We start from the raw sequence: 22,512 nt of genomic DNA on the forward strand, positions 1-22,512 counted from the left end.
TATTTAGTTTTTTTTAAAGAGTGGGTTGTGTTTGTGCTTCTCCTACCTTTTGGCATTTATAGAACATACTGCCCCACACATGAAATTAAGACCACTTCCTTTTATGTGACATTAGTACTTTGGGGTTAATATTTTGTGTAAGAATGACTGCTGATGAATAAAGTTGCCCCAACCACAGGGAGTAGGATGTTCACATACTGGAACTGTCCTGCCAAATGACGTTTGCCCCTATTACGCTCTGTTTTAATTTGGAGTGGGGAAAGTAAGCTCTTGCTTGGTGCAACTATTTGTTTCAAATAAAAACATTTAGAGAAAATTTTTAATTTTGTTTACTTTAATAGGTAGTAATAGTCTCAAAAATCTTTCTCTTCATCAGATGTTTGATCCCCTTGCAAAACTTTTGGTCTTTGAGCTTGAACGTGGAGCTAAAAAAAATCAAATAAGCATTGTAAGGAAAGACAGTATCTGCAAAAACTTTCAACTGAAAATTGCCACTTTAAGACTGCCTATTTATGAGGGAGTCAGCACCAGTAAGTCAAGAGGATGTTATTTGTTCCCTGGTCTTAAGACTAAATCAGTTTAACCCAAGGTTGCATAGTAAGTGGCAAAGCCAGGATTTCAACCCCAGTCTCCTTACCTTGTAAGTAAACTGCTGTTCTGTGTTAGAATATACCTTGCTAACTATTAAAGGGTCTTCCTAAACTACCCTCCCCAGACATTTCAGAACGGGCACTCTACCACCACCACCATTCTTTAACCAATATTAAGGGAACTTCAGTTACAAATCTCCCAATGTCCTTTTCATTCCATACTTCTGACCTTCTAAACTGATGATATACAGAAAGCTCATGATGTTATACAGAAAAATAATATTTACCTTTACTCCATCAAGAATATGATTTTCTTGCTGTAGTGCATTCTGAAGTTCTTCTTCTGAAGAAAACTGAATCCAACCCATACCTCTGTGAAATCCAGTCTCTTTGTCCTAAAAATTCAAAATTTAGAAAAGATTAATCATGAACTGGAGAAAGTTTCCATAAGTTCCAAATCAAATTACCAACTTTTTCATCTGCCAAAATGGGATAACTGACATTTTAATAAATGTCAAAAACCTTGCTTTGATACATACTTACTCTCCTAGTTATCAAAGGTTAACCCTTGTGTTAATCTTAACATTTTGCTTTTCTGCTGCCATTGGAAGAAGTAAAATACGGGTAGTGAGGTTTCTGTCATTCGAGATACAAACTACACTAACAATAATAAAGGGACTTTTTTTTTTAATTTTTTTTTTTAATTTCATTTATTTGACAGACGGCAAGAGAGGGAACACAAGCAGCGGGAGTGGGAGAGGGAGAAGCAGGCTTCCTGCGGAGCAGGGAGCCCGATGCGGGACTCGATCCCAGGACCCTGGGACCATGACCTGAGCCAAAGGCAGATGCTTAACGACTGAGCCACCCAGGTGCCCCAATAAAGGGACATTTTGATCACATAAAGAAACCCTCTTACTTCCTCACTTTTAGAAACTAAAAAATTAAGCCTCAAAACCTAGTTCATTTCTGGTAATTTTGGAGACCAATTACGCTCATCACCACCACTACCATTATAATTATATAGTCCTAATGAAAAATAGAAAATATATATATATACATTACCCTTATTTACCTAGCTCCAGACTTACAGTAACGCTACTTCCCTTTGTGCAAAAGGCAGAGTGCTTATCATCCAATCTATACACAGCACATGTGGAAAAGATTCTAGTGTGTTTGGATGCACCCTGCCCCCACCCGACCAACCCGACTACTTAAGAACGGATATAAAGATGTCTATTCACTCAGTGTACCTCATCAGTTTTGTTACAAAGTTATGTTGTGCTCTGCACCACCCCCCAAACCAAATTTTTAGAAATTGCCCCCATATTTAAAAGGTGACTTTTTAAGTCTTAACCTAGACTGCAGTAAAAGTTTCTGGTAATATCCCAGTGATTCACTTCTTACCTCAGATAGCTACAATTTCTCCTCTACTTCCATATGGCCATTTCTGTAAGTAAAAGCCTTAAAAAATTTGTGTTTATGTAAAACTTAGGTACTATGTATCTAAGATACAGGAACCTGGATTTCTGGGCGCCTGGGTGCCTCAGTCAGTTAAGCATCTGCTTTTGGCTGGGATCAAGTCCCACATCGGGCTCCCTGCTCAGTAGTAGCCTGCTTATCCCTCTTCCTTTGCCTGCCGTTGCCTCTGCTTGTGCGCTCTGACAAATAAATAAAATCTTAAAAAAAAAAAAAAAAACTTTTCTCCTGTTACATTTTACTTAGTTTTAGCAAGAATCAAAGTTTTCTTTTGTTTAAATCTAAGATGTTAACTCCAGGTCCTAAATAATCTTGCTTATACTTTTAAGAATGAAATGGCAACCAAGAAAAATGTGTTACTATTTTTGGAGATATTTTTAAGTAGGTTCCACACCTATCTAGCGTGGAGCCCAAAGCAGGGCTTGAATTCACAACCCCTGAGATTGAAACCTGAACTGAGATCAAGAGTCAGACACTTAATGGACTTAGCCACTCAGGTGCCCCAGGAGAAGTTTTTTTAATGCTCATCAAAAAAAGAGAAATTTCATCCTCTTTGTAAAATTGTAGTTTTTAAGCTTATAAACATTTTTGTGTAATAGTTGTGCCTCGTTCTTTTAATCAACTATTAAAACTCCACTGTATCAATGAATTAATACCTATTTAATCCCATTAATGAACATTTAGGTTCCTTCCAGTTATATTATTAAACAATGCTGCTTTGAACATTCTTGACCACACCATTTCTGTAGAATAAATTCCTAAAAATGGAATTGCTAGATCAAAGCAAATGCAAATTCTTAGTTTTGATTTTGCCAAACTACCCTTCAGAAATGAAGTAAACTTCTGAACAATCTCAGTGCCAGCTTCCCTATACCCTCACTAGCACCAGAGACGAGTAATCTATTAGATCCCTGGAATGCAACTAACATGAAATCAAGAGTTAAGAATTTTAATTACTTTAGGTTAATATTTTCCCATAGCCTTTTCAGTGCCATGAGGAAAAAAGGGGCAGTTTTAGTGAAGCAGCTGAAGTGAACTATAGTGTACTCCCAACCCACCCCCAAAAACGCAGTAATTCTAGAAAGCCCCCAGACAAATACAGCCCAGGATAAAGTAGAACAAATTTAGAAACTGATTTCTAAATCTTCCTTAGAAAGCAAAGAAAATATAACAAATATAAAAACACTAAAAAAAAAAATACTCAATTTAATAAGGATAAAGTTTAAAATAGATATTCTCTGCCAATTAGTTTGATGATAAAATCATCCTCTAGTATCAAGTCCTTATTATAATACTGGAGTAGGCAGAATTCTAAGATAGTTCCATGATCTCCACATGTCCCACTATGTTAACCCTCTGAATAACCCCCTCCTCTTGGGTGTGTGAGGGACCTGTAACATGCTTCTAACCAAAAGAATATGGCAAAAGTGATGGGATGCTGCTCCCCTGATCAGGTTATATAGCAAAGGTGATGTGATGTCACTCCCATGACTATGTTACAAGGCAGTCTTAACAGAATGGAGAAACTCCTCTGATGACTGAAGAAGTAAGCTGCCATGCTGGGAGACAGCCTACACACCTGCCAGGTAACAAGGAACTGCAGGTCCCTACAAGCTGAAAGCCAGCAAAAAAAGTAGATATCTCAGTCCTACAGTTCAAAGATGACTTCTGTCAACAACCTGAGAGAGCTTGAAAATCAGTCTTTCCCAGTTGAGCCTTTGAGCCTCTGATGAGACCAAAGCCCCAGCTCATGCCTGACTGCAGCTATGTGAGACCCTGAGCAGAGGACCCAGCAAGGCTGTGCCCAGACTTCTGATCTGCAGAAACAGTGAGTTAATATATATGTGTGTTGTTTTGAGTCATTAAGTGTGTGGTAATTTGGGGCACCTGGGTGGCTCAGTTGGTTAAGCGTCTGCCTACAGCTCTGGTCATGATCTCAGGGTCCTGCAATCGAGCCCCACATCAGGCTCTCTGCTCAGCTGGGAGTCTGCTTCTCCCTCTCCTTCTCCCTCTGTGCTTTCCCTCTCTCTCTCTCAAATAAATAAAATCTTCAAAAAAAAAAAAAAAGTGTGTGGTAATTTGTTATACAGGATAAGGCTTTTTTTACTTTTTAATCACTATCACCCACAATTTTATCAATAAACACTATGAATAGCTTCACTCCATTAAAAGTCATATAAGCTGATATGCTTTAACAAACAGTCAAGAGTTCGAGGATAAAATTAGAAGATCAATAATTAAAAGATAACATTTTTTTAAAAGATAATACTCACAAAGGGTACAGTGCACTTTCGTACATGGCCAAACTGTGCAAAGTGTTCTCTCAGCTCACCTGTATAGGAGGAGAAAACATGTTAAAAGTAGTTAATTTATTAGTTAATACATTTGGGACACCTGGCTGGCTCAGATGGTAGAGCATGTGACTTCTGATCTCAGGGTTGAGTTCAAGCCCCACGTTGGGCATAGAGATTACTTTAAAAAAAAAAAAAAGTAGTTAATGTATTTTGTATCCTCCATCCTAGACTGGGGACCTCGAGTCCCCAAACTTCTTGTGAACAGGAACTACCATTTGCATTTCCTTGAAGCCTTAAGATTTAGGAAGTAGCTATGGTATTGACTACAGATCTTCCTCAAGTTATGATGGGGCTACGTTGATAGAACTGTCATATATTGAAAATATCCTAAGTTGAAAATGCATTTAATACACCTAACCTACTGAACATCATACTTAGCCTAGCCTACCTTAAACATGCTCAGAACACTTACATTAGCCTACAATTGGGCAAAACCATCCAACACATAGCCTATTTTATAATAAAGTATTGAATTTCTCATGTAATTTATTGACTACTGAAAATGAAAACCAGAATGGTTATATGGGGACAAAATGGCTGTAAGTCTATCAGTTGTTTACCCTCGTGATCACATGGCTGACTGGGAACTGTACCTTGCTGATGCTGCTGCCTCGCATCACAAGAGAGTATCATACTGCCTATCACTAGCATGGGAAAAAAATCAAAATTGAAAATTTGAAGTATACTTTCTTTAGAATGCCTATCACTTTCACACCACTGTAAAGTCAAAAAACTGTAAATCAAACCATTGTAAGTCAGGAACCATCTGTATAAAGCTGCAATGCGCCAGAGATCTGGGGAGATGATTGGGTGGGGGCATACACAAATAAATTGCTGAGTTGACTATACTCATCACTCCCAGCAGATAATGAATGTCTTCATCAGTTACTGTACTAGGTGCATGGATAATAATCCCTGTGAGAAACTCACACAGAAGACAGATCATTAAAATACAGTAAGTATGTTGCTAGCCATATTAGAGATTTTCAAATAAAAGCTCAATTTACTTCCCTTTCATAAAGTTTACACTCGGTTAAATAGTTGACACTCTAAAATTTGTTGAGATGACCCTACTTACTCTTCCTGCCTTATTACCCATTGCTGGCCCATAGTTACTCTCTAGTATGGCAACTGAAATTCTATGTATCTGTCCTATGGATTCCCATCTTTGCCTGTCATTCTTTCCCCTTGCTATGTCAGTAATCCTATTTCTTGCTGCTTAATTGTAACTATCCTTCAGGACCCTGGCCAAATATATCCACTGAACATTATTTTATTGGGCTTCTACTGCAATACAAGGCAATGTACTATCCCTGTGAGGCCTCAAAGATGCATAGTAGATAATCTTAAAAAACTACCTGATCTCTTCTGAATTGCAGTGCTTATACTTTCGCTGATCTATATTTTGTATTACTGGGTTATTTTCCCCTAGTTCATCTAAACCTCACTGGTTCAACAACTGCCTGTATCTGTTTTAAGTCTCCTCACCCTCACCACTACACCATAAACTCCCTGAGTGTTGAGTCCACTATGTCAACAGTAATTGAACACAGTAGGGCAATATTTGCTGAATAAATAAATGCCTAGTAATCCTTCAACAACCCACGGGGACTAAATTTCTTAAGAGCTCTAACAGTTGGTCAAACCATTCAGCAAATTCAGGACCTCATGGATCAGCATCAGGACAAACATGTTGTTTAACACTAAACAAAATAGTGTTAAATATGCATGTTTTAAACCAGGTATTAAAAATTCTAGAAAACATTCACTTCCAAAACAAACGAGCTCTGGAAGGTAACCCTCTTCCCAATTACCTATAAGTGCTACGGGAAAACTGCTGCAAGAACAATGCCAACCACAAACAGATACTCCTGAAATATTTGCTGAATGTATCAATGAACTGAAACTGCTTCTAAGTTGTATGTTACACAGACTCTTTTTATGAGTTTTAAACCAACCCATTATGGTCTGGAAACTTGCAACTGCAAGATGAAGGTGAAATCCCTGTGCCTTTACACAGTTTCACAGGGCCTAAGCATGACATTGTACTGCCTAGATCTTCATCTGCTACGTATTAAGAAGGTGGGGCCCAAACCAATCTATTTCCCATTCTACTACTCACACCTGGGCCACAAAAGCTAAGAGGTAAGTAATCCCCAATTCCATTCTTTTGTTTAAGGGAGATGACCTGATACATGAATACCTACAAAAGTGACCGTGGATCTTTAATTTTTGGTAAGCAAATGTAAAAACCTTTTTTCAAAACTGCAACTGACAAAAATCAATGTTGGTGAGAGATTTCAATACTGATTACTCCCAACCCTCTATCTCCAGCCTAGGCCTCTCCCATGAGCTTCAATTATAGTAATCACAAAAACGACTATCATTTATTGAGTATTTAGTCTGTATCTAGCACAAGTCTAAGTGGTTTACATATAAACTCATTTAATCCAATCAAAAATCCTGTCAAGAAGGTATTACTGACTCCATTTCATAGACGAAACTGAGGTACAGTGGTGAGCCCTTTTCCCAAATTACCTCCCGTGAAACGGTTACACAACTACTAAATGGCCAAGGTGGAATTCTAACCTAGGCAGCATGGCTTCAAAGTGCACTTCTCAATCAATGATACACAATCTCCTTTGTTCACCTGCCTGACGGAGACCTCACAGGTTTTTCTCAAACTCAACACATTTAAACTTTACTCATCTTCTTTAAACCTGCTTCCCCTACATTCTAACCACGATATTCTCCAACGCTAAAAACCTGGAAGTCGTTCTTCCCTTTCCCTCCCGTACTCTGACCCCATTCAAGCCATCGCGAAAAACCGTTGATTTTGTTTTGTTAACATAAGTGAATCTGGCCCCCTTTTCACCACTACCCTATTTCAGGTCCTCGTCTTTGGCCTAAATTATTGAAATTGCCTTTTAGCGAGTCTCCTTGCCTTCAATCTTGCCAGTTTGAATCCATCCTTCACACCACTGTCAAAATAATCCCTTCTAAATCGTAAATCTTAAGTTTTCAAGGAACGAACGTTCCACCGAGTCACTCTGGAAAGGCAGGAGACCCTGAATACGTGCCGGAAAAGCTCAAGGGGCATCCCTGAACGATTCACTGAAAACAATTTTTTATTTCTGCTCACTGGCTTGCTCAGGAGCCACAGCTCTTAATACAGCCACCACGCTGACTTAAGTATTCCGCCGAAAGCAGTGCTTTCTTGAGGATCGCTTGTACCTAAAACTTCCGCCCCAAACACGTCTCCATCACTCACTCGAGGCCGCGGTCCAGGGAATTTTTCTGACAAAAGCCACGGGCCGGCTAATACTCGTACGCAGCGCCACAGCACCCCTCACTGCAGAAGCCGCCATTTTTAGATCGAGGGGTTCTGTGACCTGTGGTCGCGACCCCGGAAGACTCTGGCGAATCTGGGGCACGCAATCTGCTTCCGGGTCAGAAGAGGCCTGACACTGACATGGGGAAGATGGCGGCGGCCGTGGGCTCTGTAGCGACGCTGGCGGCAGAGCCGCGGGAGGACGCCTTTCGGAAGCTTTTCCGCTTCTACCGTCAGAGCCGCCCTGGGACCGCAGACCTGGGAGCGGTCATTGACTTCTCGGCGGCCCACGCAGCCCGCGGGACGGGGCCTGGTGCCCGCAAGGTACGGACAGAGGAGCGACCCGCGCCCCCGGTCGCCTCGCCTCGCTCTTGGAGGGGCTTCAGGGTCCTCCTCACCTCTTTTCGCTTCCAGACTGTTATTGAGTAATTCCCGCTCTCAGTGGGCGCGGAGTTTAACTGTCCACGAAGCGTCACACTTTGGCGGTGAAGAGCTGTGCTGCCGGTTTCTCCACGCGGCCATTAGTGGCCGCGGCCTCAAAGAGTGCCTGGGAATTGGTGTTCATTCCTAACATTAACTGTCCATTTGCATCTCTACTTCGATTTGTGTAAAAACCCATACATTGTATTCGTAGATGTTAGGATAGCGCTCTGCAGCTTGAAAAAAACAACTACCCGAGTAGTCCCTGAACAGAAAGGAATCGATGTTGTTGGTTAAGCCGTTGTCCATAAAACTGGTCCCTGTCGTCTCTGGGCCCTTTTAGAAAGAGGGCGTTGAGAGATTGAGATGATTTCTCCACGTTTGAAAGTAAAAGGCAAACGAATCCAAACACTATCCATTATTTCTACCTTTCCCCATGGAAAGTAAGAAAAGCAACATAAAGGAGGACAGGGGGCACAGGGAAAATCGCAGCTATACTATAATGCGTAATTTCTTTACAGTCGCTGTAACACTGAGGATCCCTGGTCCCTTAATTTGGCCTTGGTGTTGTCCACAGATGGCTGGATGAAGGATTATTTAGTATAGCTCTCAAAATTGGAATGCTGTAGTAGCACAGTATTTGTCTAGAACTCAGCTTCTTAGGAACTTCCTTTGTTAGCAGAAATGGTCTTAGAGTTGTCAGAATAGCATGCAGAAAGTCAGCTCTCTAAGAATAATGTACATGGGTCAGATCCTCATTCAGCTCCTTTTGCCTATATTTTGCGGCAATACTTAAATACTTTTAGAAGGGGCGCCTTTGTTGCTCATTCAGTTAAGCATCTGACTCTTGATTTCAGCTCAGGTCATGATCTCAAGGTAGTGATGTCGAGTGCCACATCAGGCTCCGCACCGAGAATGGAGCCTGCATAAAATTCTCTCCTCCCTCTGCCTACCCTGCTGTGCTTGCACGAGCTCTCTGTCTCTTAAAAATACTTTTAATCAGGGCGCCTGGGTGGCTCAGTCGGTTAAGCGGCTGCCTTCGGCTCAGGTCATGATCCCAGAGTCCTGGGATTGAGCCCCACATTGGGGCTCCCTGCTCAGCGGGGAACCTGCTTTTCCCTCCCCCACTCCCCCTGCTTGTGTTCCCTCTCTCACTGTCTCGCTCTCTGTCAAATAAATAAATAAAATCTTAAAAAAAAAAAAATGCTTTTAGTCCCTGAGAAGAAAATATTGTCTAGCACCGTATCTAAAACAGTAAGGACTCAATAAATACACTATCCATTGAGTACATAAAAACTTGGGTGTTTAGGGGCGCCTGGGTGGCTCAGTCAGTTAAGCCTCTGGCTCAGATCATGAGCCCTGCTCAGCAGGGAGTCTGCTTCTTCCTCTCACTCTCACTGTGCTCTCCTTCTCTGTCTTTTCCTTTAAAAAAAAGACTTGGGTGTTTAGTTCTTAAGCTCAAAACAGATTGAAAGTAGCAAACTGGAGAAGAAAGTTGCTATGAGAGCAACTGATGAGCAGTGGAGAAAGTGATGGCTAACAGACAAGGGTGGAAGCAGGATTTTTTTTAAAGACTCAGAGGTTTGTTTCAGCTTAGCATGGAGAACAGGTCCACAGACTTACTTCAGATATGAGGGTGTTGCTGAATTACAGTGCATTATTAAGTATGGTCTATTTGAGAGATCATTGTAAAATGCTTGAAATAAAAACATCTTATCAGTACCTGAAACAATTGGCTGGTCAGGCCTCTCAGAGAGTTCCAGATAGCCATTTGATTACAGAGACTGGTAATACACAGCAACTAGTTGGTATTTTTTTCTGGAAATCTCTACACTTGGTGAAGTTGATAGGATAAGAGATACATCTTTTTGGAAGAGAACATTTGATGTATAACTAAGGCAAGCCAGACTCTTAAGTTTATTATTAATGGAGGAAAAAAGGTTTTTGTTTTCCGAATGTCCTTTAGTGACTGAATATTGGATCCCTTAACCTATTTAATGAGCCATCCATAAGATGCTCTTATATGCAAAGAAAACTTCATGAGCCCCTGAAAGACTTAATTTCTCAGTAATTAACAAAGGCAAAAGCTCTGAGCTTGTTTGAAGTTTCATCTAAAAGAGAATAAATATTATACTTTCAGCAAACAGGGTTTCCAGTTTTACTGAAACAGTTGTTCTGTCTGGTTGGAGCATTCTCTTAACCTCCCCTGCCTGATGTTCCTCATAGGTCTGTTTAAACACCAACTGTATACAAGTGCCTCAGAAGCATTATTGTTGGGCTGAATTGAGGTGAACAGAACTTTGAGGATATTTCAGTACATCTCTCACGATTTAGATCTTAAAAGAAATCCACAAAGGTGTGGGGTCATACAAAAAGGTAGTCTTGAAGGCCAAAATCAGCCTGCTTCTCATACTGCTTAATTTTATATTGCTTTCTAGTGTTTGTTAGTATATAGATGAAAAAACTGAGGCTCTAAGAAGTTAAGTGACTTATCTAAGTCTTACATCAAGTAAATGGTAGAACTAAGTTTAGGAGCCCAGACTTAGGACTCCTAATTTTGCCTCATACCAGAAATATCTTTAGAAGTTTGAGATTCTCAGATCTGACCTGCAAAATAGTTTTAGCACTCCAACTTCTCTTTCCTTCCTGCCAGGTGGTTAGATCTCAGCTGAGTGTATCTTCCGTCAGTGACCACGATGCACATAGAGCAGGACTTCAGCCAGTCAGCAAGTGGCAAGCCTATGGACTCCAAGGCTATCCTGGTGAGTGCGGCTGACCTCAGAAGACAAAATCATATAATCATTTGTCTAATTTCAGGAGAGGAGTTGTAAGCAGGTAAATAGACAAAGGGGAAAACTAAACACAGAAATATTTCACTCCCAAACTCCTTTTAAATCTGCCTCATCTAAGATTTCCATTTATTTAGCATTCCCAAAGGTTAGAACAGGAGTCAGTTGTGCCTACCTTAAGTGCAGAAAATGACACACCAGGTACAAATCAAAAATGAGCACCTTGACTCTGGGCTCCCTGCCACGACTCCAGACACCTGCTCTGGCAGAAGAACCGCTTTGAATGATGGAACAATTCATAATGGTCGCTCTAATCACAACATCTCTATGTTCTCGTGTGGCAAAAAAAAAACCAAATTAAAAATTGTTGCTATTATTAAGGCTGAGCTTTTGAAAAGAACATTAGTTAATGAGATCAGAAGCCCTAATAGACTAAATAATTTAGCATTTTGAACTTAAATAATATTGGGTAGCTCACCTTACAGATCTAGAAATTAAGAACATAATGAAAAACGGGTAATGTTTTTAATCTTTTTTTGAGTAAACGCTACCCCCAATTTGGGGCTCAAACTCACACCCCAAGATGAGCGTCGCATACTACTGACTGAGCCAGCCAAGCACCCTTAATCTTTTTTTCTTTTAGGATCATGGGGCCATTGTAGATTAAATATTATGAACTATTTAGAAAATAGAGGGGTGCCTGGGTGGCTCGGTCGGTTAAGCAGCTGCCTTCAGCTCAGGTCCTGGGATCGAGACCCGTATTAGGCTCCCTGCTCAGTGGGGAGCCTGCTTCTCCCTCTGACCCTCCCCCCTCTCATGCTCTCATTCTCTCAAATAATTAAATTAAATAAAAAAGAAAATACAGAAATGCCTTATTTGGTCAAATAATCTTTTATCTGTCATCCTTTTTCTTGGAGAGGACATAATGTTAACATTGTATTTTGTGATTTCAAATACAGATTAAAAGCAAGAAAAAAATCCCTAAAAAATACTAATTTTCATTATGTCATGGGCCAGGTCTGTGTTACAGCTCTTAATACATTATGACCACTGATATATTTGTTAATAACGTAGGATGGTATAACAGTTTCAATACTTCCCTAAAAGGCCTCGTGCACTTCAGTTCTTCGTGAAAGAGTAGTCAAATGATGGCTTTTATGTATGAAAGCGTGGCTTCCCGTGAGTTTGGGTGAATGAGGAGCGTGCATCACCAGTAGTCTTTTATGTACTTTTTGTTCTTGAAGGCTGCCCTTGACCTTTCAGGCCTACCTCCTGTTTTCAAGGCCTTATTTCTCTGTTTCCATGCCCTCTTTTCTTAACAAATTGTTAAGACCACAGAGTTATCAATCCCACTTTGGTTTATCTATTGTCCAAATAGGTGTATTGATTTTGAGGTTTTCTAGGATTTCACACTTAGGCCACATTTTGTGAGTTGGTACCTCATTATGTCCTTAGAGACTTCATTCTGTCTTCCCTGACATTTGAAGCTGTATTCAATAGAAGTGTAATGTCCAGAACATGGGAAATGACCGTCTCTTATTCAGACTTGATCAGAAGGATTGTGTTTACTTCTGGATTCTGCTTGTTTTGAAGGAACTTGAGTAACCACGACCTGTCCTTAAAAGAATGAGCAGGAAGTCATGGGTTTGAAAGAAGAGTAAAGCTGAGAGGGAACCTGACAGCATCCAACATTTGAAAGGTTGTCATACACACAAAGGGATGGGAGCATTATATACTAGTGGTTAAGGCCAAGGTTCTGACATGAGGCTACCTGGGTTCAAGTCGTGGCTGTACCATCCACTATATGACCTTGGGCAAGTTTCTTAATCTTTCTTGGTCTCAGTTTCCTGATAAGTAAAATGTGTATAAAAAGGTGCTCACTTTGTAAGGTTATTGTGAAGATTAAATGTGAGTACATTGTAAAGTACTTAAGCCCATGCCTGGCACATAGTAAATGATTGATAAATGTTAGCTAGAAAGCTAGAGGTATTTTTGAAGAATGAGAAACTAATTTGGGGGTTGCTCTGTGTGTTCAAACCTAAGATCAATGCATGAAAATTAAAAGGAGGCAAATTCAATAAAAGAAAGGCAACAGTTGTCTAGAGTGGACTGCCTAAAAAGGTTTTCATTTTCCTGTCACTGGGTCAGCGGTATTCTTCCTTTAATCTGATATTTTAGGGAATGTTATAATCTTTATTTTGTGAAATAATGCTGATAAGTGGGTAAGTTGGGGGGTTTTTTCATATCTTTTTTTTTTCCTCTCAAAATATTGACAGTTCTGTCACACTTCTAAATTACTTGGAGAATTTTGCTGGTGCATGAAATGCAGAAGTGGCCTCCACACTCAGAAAAAAATGTTCTTACTCCTGTCCTCCAATTTTAGAGGAATACCTTCTGTTAAAAGCCAGGCCCTTCACCTTTTCGATCCCACATTCTTTCACCCTGTCCAGCTTTCAAGACCTTGCTCTGCTCCTTTCCTCTCTTCTGTTTCAACCAGTTCCTCTCTGCTGGTTCTTTCGCATTATCTGTAAGCATGCTTCGGCCTTTCCCAACCCTAAAAATCATAAACTCTCCCCTTAAATTCTTTATTCTTCCATGACTGCTCTTCAACCTTTGTTTCCTTTCATAGCCAGGCTTCCACAAGGCATTGTCTGCGTAACAGTCTCTGCTGTCCCGTCTCCAGGGGCTTCACTAAGGACAGTTTTTCATCTCTAATTCTTTTTTTTTTTTTTTAAGATTTTATTTATTTATTTGACAGAGAGATAGAGAGAGAGCACAAGCAGGCAGAGAGAGAGGAAGAAGCAGACTCTCCACTGAGCAGGGAGCCCGACATGGGGCTCGATCCCAGGACCCTGGGATCATGACCTGAGCCGAAGGCAGCCGCTTAACCGACTGAGCCACCCAGGCGCCCCCATCTCTAATTCTTAAGAAAGTACATAGTGTGTGTTTGTTAAATGGATCCTTACCCTGCATAGAATTCCAGCTAAATATTGTTATTCGTCTTCGCCACAGGAGAAGAATGACATTAGATTACTTCCCAGGTCCCAGGAGATCTTTTCAGCACACATGCTGTAGGTATCTGCGTCATGCCATACTGAGCGGATGTACTTCACAGCCTCTTTCTTCCCTGTTCTGTCAGTCAGATTTCAATCATAGGCAGAAGTCACACCAGTTATTTTAGCTGAGGGAACTTAATATAAGAATTGTTAGCCAGATACTGGAAAACAAAGAAGGCCAAGGGGGGATGCTGAGCTATCACAGGTAGTAATTGCAGGAAGCAGCTACCACCTTTATAAACGATAAATACCTGGTGCAGATTTGAGCAGTGACTTTTGACATTACCAATTCTAAAGTTCGCTTTGGGGTAACAGTTGATGGTTGTGGAATATTTGTTTCTCTTGAGAATTTGTTTCTTTCTTCCCTTCCTCTAAAATTGGAGAATAGGAATGAGAACATTTACTTATAAATGTGGAAGCCACAAAACATGAGCAAAAGGGGATAGAGAATAAAGTAGTGGGTATAAGGATGTCAACAAAAATAAATTATCTCAATAACTGATGGAGAATTTCCTCCTCTCCTTTTTTCCCCACCTGTCCTTTTGTATAGGATTTATTTTTATCCCAAACCCCTTCCTCCCAGGTTACCAGTGGCACTGGGTGAAGCAATGCCTTAAGTTATATTCCCAGAAACCAAATGTGTGTAACCTAGACAAGCACATGACCCAAGAAGAGACTCAGGACCTCTGGGAACAGAGCAAAGAGTTTCTGAGGTAAGTGTTTGTATTCAACTCGGCTCACTGCATATCTTTAGGGGACCTACTCCAGAGCAATGCAGTGAAAGTAACTGACCTGTTTTTTTCCTTGTTTCCATGCAAAAACAGCACAATTATATTCTTTCCCCTGGGAACATCTGGACAGATGCTTGACAGTTACATTCAATTGAGATCCATTTTGAAGATTTCCTTATCATAGCTTGAATCTCGAGTCCATCCTCATTAATCATCAGCTGGTCCATTTTCATTCAGCTTCAGCCCTTTTTCTACTTAAAGTGAGTTCCAGGAGCACCTGGCTGGCTCAGATGGTAGAGCATGCAACTCTTGATTTTGGAGTTGTGAGTTCGAGCCCCACATTGGGTTTGGAGATCACTTAAAAAAGTAAAGTCTTTAAAAAAAATAATGTGAGTTCCTTTGAAGACTTGTGATATCCTGGAAAAATTTAACACTAAAAGCTCTTTATTTCTACTCTCCTAGATGAAGTCAGTGCTACTAGCAGTTTTTTAGTTATTCCTCATGAGAACTAATGTTTGCACCTTAATGTTGAATCAACCTTTACTCATTCACAAATATATAATTTTTTAAAGTCAGGTGCCCCATCATTCCACAAATATTTATTGAGGGTTACTTGTGTACCAGGCATGATGCTAAGCACTGGAGATAAACCATTCATAGGACACTGTCTTTGTACTCAGGAGTGCATAGTCTATGGCAGGAACTCAGTGTCAACAGGAATAATTCTAACAGAGCTTAGAAAGTGTTAGAGTAAGTGTTTAGAAAAATGCTATGGGGGCCAGAGGGAGAAATAATTCCTCTAGGCAGAAGTGTCAAAGAAGAAGAAAATATTTTTTAATTGGGTCTATTATCCTCTTTCTCCTCTGTCCATTTGAACTGGGTCTTCAAAAATGATTAGGAGTTTACCTATCAGAAGAGCAAGAAGGCTGTTTGGGGTAGAGAAAGCAGACGGAGCAAAGAGGTAATATTCAAGGCAGAGTAAGTTGTTCTGTGAAATAGTGTAGAATGTGGGAGTTCATGTGTTTATTCAACAAATACCTATTGAATTTCTACCATGCGTCGGATACTGTGCTTGAGTGTTAGAGATTCAATGACAGATAAGACACAGTTCCTGCTTTCAAGGAATTTGTAGGTTAGTTGAGGGCAGAGACATATAATTAAATAGTTTGGCAGGTACAGAGATAGAGTTTATAAGATATTATGGGAATAGTCACTCAGGTGGCCAGATTGGAGGTAGTTTATAGAAGATGCTTCCTGGAAGTGATGGATAGAATTGGCAAGAGATGAAGCAGAAGAAGTAGGCTAGGGCCAAACTATAAAGGCTTTAGTGACGGAAAGCACTAGGTCTAGAGTCCGATCTCCTGGGTTCACATCCCTGGTCTGCCACTTACTAGGTATGTAAATTTGAGCAAGTTTCTTAACCTTTCTATGCCTCATAGTAGTCCTTCCCTATTTAGCAGTGTGAGGATTAAACAAGGTAATATGCAAGAAATCTTCACAACAGGGCGCCTGGGTGGCTCAGATGGTTAAGCGTCTGCCTTCGGCTCAGGTCAGGATCTCAGGGTCCTGGGATCGAGTCCCGCATCGGGCTCCCTGCTCCTTGGGAGCCTGCTTCTCCCTCTGCCTCTCTCTCTTTCTCTCTGTCTCTCATGAATAAATAAATAAAAAAATCTTTAAAAAAAAAAAAGAAATCTTCACAACAGTCCATTAAAACCACTGTGCTGGCTTTGTGTGTTCTATTTGGACTTAGGATCTCTAATGGTTGTTCTCAGAAACTGTCATACTAATTCCAACAGGGGAAATAGAAGATTTCCTTTAGTTGAAAGGGGAAAGGAAAACTCAAATTCATTGGTTTTCCTTTAAAGCCTTCTTGGTCTGCAGGTTATGAGAAAGACAGGAGCAGTGGGAAATGCCCTCTATAAGCTCTTAGTGATGTCTTCTTTAGAACTGAGAGTAAAGTAAAGGAAGGTCCTGGTTGAGTGAAATTAGAGAGCTTAGAGTTTGAGGTTAAACCACCCTGTGTTTTCAAGTAATTGATTTTTTTCCTTCTGACAAATGACTGCAGAAGTCCCAGTTGTCATCTTCTAAGATAATTCAGATGAACCTCTTTAATAAATCATCCTGTGAACAATGATGAGGGGCTTTTTTTGTTTTTTTGTTTTGGTTTTTTTGTCTTGCGAATTAGTAAAAATAAAAAATGTGGTGGTCCTACCTTCTGTTGTCAAGGGTTGGAAGAAAGTGGTGGCATCGAAAATCGATTAGGACACTAGTTCTCCTGTCACTGTGTGATATGTGTTTTGGTTTCCTCATCTGGGAAACAAAGGGATTGGACTGGATAAGCCATTTCAGGTGATTAGATTATGGTTGGAGTCACCTGGACAGTACGTCAGCTCTCACCACTTTCCCAGAGCAGGTCAGAAAGGGAGAGGGTCTGTCATTGAAGAAGATTCCCTAGAGATTCTGATTATTGACCATAATACCCACATTGAGAACTGCTGAGCCAGAGGCCCTCTAAAGATCCTTTGCATTTAACTTTCTAGGTTTCTATGGTCAAGGAAGAAGAAACTTTGAAGTAGGAAATGAAGAAATACTTGAACTTAGAGGGAAAAATAAGTCTGTTCACAAAAGTAGGACACCTCAGTTCTGTTTTGTTCAGAGTTTATTGTGAGTGAATAGTGTAGCTAGAGATTCTTGCACAAGATGACAGTAGTTAGGTGTAAGCAGCTTCATTGCAGCATTGTTCGTAATGGGAAAAAATGAGAAACAAGCTAAGTGTCTGTCAGCAAGAGATCAGCTAAATCAAGTAGGACATACCCCAGCAGTAGAATGCAGCCACAATACAGCCATTCAAAAATCTTAAATCCAACTCTAGCAAATACAGGAGGGCTACCATCATAATAAATAAAATCAATTTTCAGCATCTCCATCACGGCCGCCTTAGTCTGAGCCACCATCATTTACCGCATTAGCCTCCTAGCGTGTCTCCTTGTATCTGTTCTCATGCCTCTTCAGTCTGTTTTCTTTTTTTTAAGATTTTATTTATTTGAGAGAGTGCATGCACGTGCATGAGCTGGGCGGTGGGGGACGGCAGACAGAGGGACAAGTAGACTCCCCTCTTGGTGGGGAGCCTGATGCAGGGCTCTATCCCAGGGCCCCCATGAGCCAAAGTCAGATGTTTAACTGACCAAGCCATCCAGGCACCCCTCTTCAGTCTGTTTTCTGATTGAGTGTAGAAATCCTGGCACTTCTCTTACAGTTTCTCATCTGCAGTACTGCAGTTCAGTTCTGATGCAGTCATTCAGCATTCAGAGTCGACAAGGACATCACAAGTTGAGGGCATGGTCTCCATGGTCTCCAACCAGGCCAGCCTGACTTAGGACACCAGCCACAAGTTTGGGAGATCCCAAGCTACCCACACTTCTGACCAACTGGTTACAAATTCAGGGGAGTTCCCATGACCCCCTCAGGTTCATAAGTCACTAGAACAACTCACAGAATTTAAGAAAGAAATTCAAGTATGTAATCATACTTACAATTACAGTTGTATTATAAAGGATGCAAATCAGGACCATCCCAATGAGGAAACATGTAGGGTGATGTCTGGGAGGGTCCTGAACGCAGAGCTTCCATGGAATCAAGATGTGTCACCTTCCCAGGAAGCTCTCCCAAACCTAGGATTCAGGTTTTTTTTTAGAGGGCTTCACTACTTAAGCATGATTGATTAAATTATTAGTCACATGATTTTTACCCAGCCCCTGAGGTTTAGCTAGTATCACTTGATTGAAAGCCTCAATCCCTCTAATCACATGATTAGTCTTTCTAGCCTGACAAGCTCACATCCTGAGTCATCTCCTTAGCATATACTTAGCTGTGGTCATAGGGCCCACTGTGAATAACAAAGATACTCCTATTCCTAGATACTAATATTATATTAGTTCGAGGTGTATAATGATTTGATATCTATATATTGCAAAACGATTATCTTGGTAAGTTAAGTCACCTCACATAGTTATAAATTTTTTTTTTCGTGATGAGAATAAGATTTACTCTTTTAGCAAATACACAATACAGTTTTGTTAACTATAGTCACCATGTTTTACATTAGATTCTCAGAACTTATTTATCTACACCCACCTACCCTCACCTTTGGCAGCTTTCAATCTTTTCTGTTTCTGCAAGTTTAGATTTTTTAGATACCACATACAAGTAAGATCATACAGTGTTTATCTTTCCCTAACATTTCACTTAGCACAATGCCCTTAAGGTTCATGTTATCACAAATGACAGGATTTCCTTTTTTATGGCTGAATAGTATTCATTTATATGTTGTGTATCATGTTTTCTTTATCCATTCATCCATCAATGGACACTCAGGTTGTTTCTTTGTCTTGGCTGTTGCAATTATTTATGTAAAACAGTGGAGGTTCCTCCAAAAGTTAAAAATAGGATTACCAGGGCACCTGGGTGGCTCAGTCGGTTAAGCGTCTGCCTTCAGCTCAGATCGTAATTTCAGGGTCCTGAGATCAAGCCCCACGTCGGGCTCCCTGCTCAGCAGGAGTCTGCTTGTCTCTCTCTCTGCCTGCCGCTCCCCCTGCTTGTGCGCCCTCCCTCTCTCTCTGTCAAATAAATAAAATCTTAAAAAAAAAAAAATCCACTGTTATTTAAAAAAAAAAAAATAGGATTACCAGAGGATACAGCAATTTCACTTCTGGGTATATATCCAAAGGGGAAAAAAAAAATCAGTGTCTCAAAAAAATATCTGCCTCTCCATGTTCATTGTAACATTATATACTAAGATTTTTTTTTTAAAGATTTTATTTATTTATTTATTTGAGAGAGAGAGAGAATGAGAGACAGAGAGCATGAGAGGGAGGAGGGTCAGAGGGAGAAGCAGACTCCCTGCCGAGCAGGGAGCCCGATGCGGGACTCGATCCTGGGACTCCAGGATCATGACCTGAGCCGAAGGCAGTCGCTTAACCAACTGAGCCACCCAGGCGCCCTATACCAAGATTTTTAATGGAAATAGGATTGGAGGACGAGAAGGAGCAGAGACAATCCTTAGTGTAGCTTGGGGATTAATGTTTTTGAAATGCGTGTGGAGTATCCCGGCAAAGATGTCCAGTATGCCTTTGGAAGTAGGAAACTGAGCTTAGGAGTGAAGTCAGAGAGAGGGAGATGTGTCAGTTACACATGAAGACCATAGTAAAGCAGGGTGTGCAGCTGGCTCAGTCAGTACGCAACTCTTGATTTTGGGATCATGAGTTTGAGCCCCACATTGGGTGTAGAGATTACTTAAATAAATAAAACTTTAAAAAAATGATTGAAAAAACAAGTATCTGTAATAGGATTTTTAAGGCTTTTTATCATAAACAACCTTAGACGTTTTCTGCCCTGAGTACTTTTGCTTTCATAATGATTCACTAAAGTCCCTTGAAGCAAGGAAGAAAAGGAAATTCCAGTGCTTAGTTATGACACTCAAACTACCACTGCACAAAGAGTGGACAGGCAGGACAGTTCATTTCCACCCAGTTAGGGTGCAGTTGAAAGCAGCACTAGAGGACATGATTGCTGAGAGAAATACCAGCACTTACATAAAGCACTTATCCATGACAGAAAGTGAGCAAGTTGCTGTGTGGGCACATTCACCAGGGGAGAAGGTGGCCAGCTCACCCGTCCTCCTGCCAGTGCTTGGAGCCACAGCAGGGGCAGGGAGCATAGCGTGTTTTCTGTTTGCAGTGAGAACCAATAATCAGGGTCATACTTGCTTGGAAACATTCTTTTGGATAATTGGATAAAGATTTAAAGTTAGGTGCCAACATATCCCTTGCGTTCTTGGAGTGGATATGGCAGCTCTATTGGCACTGAACCTTCCTGGCCTCCTTCTGGACAAGTCAGGTTTAAAAAGAAAACAGCCCATCCCCCTTACTAATCTGTCAGTATTTCCTGCTTGAAAATCATCTGGGAGTGCGTTAAACTTGGTTTTGGCCTTAAACTATTCAGTGTTCAAGACTGAATTTTTTGAAATCTTTGTTACCCAAAGCCCACAGGGACCAGAATGGTCCCTAAGTAGTGCTGAGACAGGAAGTAGCTAGTGTTGGCCAGTCCTGCTCTCACATCTTGAAGGCCAGTCTTAATAATTATTGTTACTTTCCTATCAGAAATTCCATACAAAGAAAAGAATTGAAATTATGTTCACAGAGGGGTGGAATCTTAAACCTACATGGGTCTGACATGTTTTTTGTGTAAACAAAACGTGTGTGTGTATAGAATCATCCTCAAAATGGTGCACTCAATGATCACAACTATTCTTTCACTACACAAGTCTTTAAGCTTTTTTTTTCCTTTTTATTAGGTGGCCTGGGCTTAATGGTTTTATACCCTTAAACCAGTCCCCTTCAATAATACAAGGCAAAGCCCAGAGCCTTCCTTATAGTGATACAATTAAGGTAGAAAAGAGATGTTCTTTTGGTTTTCTAAAAAAGGAACAAATTTTAAAAGGTGTAATATAGGATGATTCTATTCATGCTTGATTATTACTATGATTTTGATGATTTTATTGTTAACAATACCACAAACCTGTTAATTCTAATAGTGTATGCCCCATTCTTAACAACTGAGCCACCCAGGCACCCAGTGTATGCCCCATTCTTAAAGAACATTAGACTGACTCTTGATGGAAAAGCAGCTTGGTGATACTATATCGAATGTCTAAAATAGCATTGCTTTCTGAATTATTTTTATTTATTTATTTATTTTTTTAGAGAGGGTGGTGGAGGGGAGAGGCAGAGGGAGAGGGAGAGAGAGAATCTCAAGCAGGCTCCATCCTTAATGTGGAGTCTGGCATGGGGCTTGATCTCACAACGCTGAGATCATGACCTGAACCGAAATCAAGAGCAACTCCTTAACTGACTGAGCCACCCAGGTGCCCCCTGAATTCTTTTTAGAGCCTCATTGTTGTTACCTTTATTTGTTTAGATCGATCTCATTTTGATTTAATAGTATGAGTTCTCCATCAAGAATAAAATAATCCTTTATTGATCTAAAAAGATGGAAGGTATTTTGTTTTGTTTTTTAATTTTGGTTAGAATAGTGTTTTTCAAAGTGTGGTCCCTCGTTCAGCATCCCCATCTCTTGGGAGCTTATTAGAAATGCAGGTTCTGGGGGCGCCTGGGTGGCTCAGTTGGTTAAGCGACTGCCTTCGGCTCGGGTCATGATCCTGGAGTCCTGGGATCGAGTCCCGCATCGGGCTCCCTGCTCGGCAGGGAGTCTGCTTCTCCCTCTGACCCTCCTCCCTCTCGTGTTCTCTGTCTCTCATTCTCTCTGTCTCAAATAAATAAATAAAATCTTTAAAAAAAAAAAAAAGAAAAGAAAAGAAATGCAGGTTCTGGATTGAGGGAGCAAGATGGCGGAGGAGTAGGAGACCTGGATTTCGTCTCCTCTCAGGAATTCAGCTGGATAGGGATCAAACCATTCTGAACATCTACGACCTCAACAGGAGATAGAAGAAAAGAACAGCAACAACTCTCTGAACAGAAAAGCGACCACTTTCTGGAAGGTAGGACGTGTGGAGAAGTGAATCCGAGGCGATATTCGGGAGGATAAACGGTGGGGGAGGGGCCTCCATCGCTGCTTCTGGCAAGTGATAGAGCCGCGGAGCACAAAATCGGAACTTTTAGAAGTCTGCTCCACTGAGGGACATAACTCCAGTGGCTAAGTGGGGGGTGGAACCCTCGTGGGACAGTGTGGTCTCAGGACCCTCAGGGTC

At 40.8% G+C, this 22,512-nt stretch overlaps 3 protein-coding genes across 3 annotated transcripts in view; 2 read left to right on the top strand and 1 right to left on the bottom strand.

Annotated features, from left to right (window-relative positions):
• Positions 1-161, top strand: part of SNW1 (SNW domain containing 1) — a 32,552-nt gene extending 32,391 nt beyond the window's left edge. The window contains exon 15 of the mRNA XM_081829702.1: positions 143-161. Coding sequence (XP_081685828.1) covers positions 143-161 — 19 coding nt within the window. The remainder of the gene's footprint in view (positions 1-142) is intronic.
• Positions 162-316: 155 nt separating this feature from the next.
• SLIRP (SRA stem-loop interacting RNA binding protein) lies at positions 317-7,819 on the bottom strand. The gene is made up of 4 exons (XM_006746740.3): positions 7,692-7,819; positions 4,340-4,398; positions 878-985; positions 317-425 (listed from the first exon to the last, which is right to left on the bottom strand). The coding sequence occupies exons 1-4, from the start codon at positions 7,786-7,788 to the stop codon at positions 354-356; spliced, it is 336 nt and encodes a 111-aa protein (XP_006746803.1). The 5' UTR covers positions 7,789-7,819; the 3' UTR covers positions 317-353.
• Positions 7,820-7,892: 73 nt separating this feature from the next.
• Positions 7,893-22,512, top strand: part of ALKBH1 (alkB homolog 1, histone H2A dioxygenase) — a 26,018-nt gene continuing 11,398 nt past the window's right edge. The window contains exons 1-3 of the mRNA XM_006746741.3: positions 7,893-8,075; positions 10,825-10,933; positions 14,567-14,729. Coding sequence (XP_006746804.1) covers positions 7,893-8,075; positions 10,825-10,933; positions 14,567-14,729 — 455 coding nt within the window. The remainder of the gene's footprint in view (positions 8,076-10,824; positions 10,934-14,566; positions 14,730-22,512) is intronic.

This window comes from Leptonychotes weddellii, chromosome 9, assembly GCF_054177405.1.
Source record: "Leptonychotes weddellii isolate Sample4059 chromosome 9, ASM5417740v2, whole genome shotgun sequence".
Taxonomy (NCBI): domain Eukaryota; kingdom Metazoa; phylum Chordata; class Mammalia; order Carnivora; family Phocidae; genus Leptonychotes; species Leptonychotes weddellii.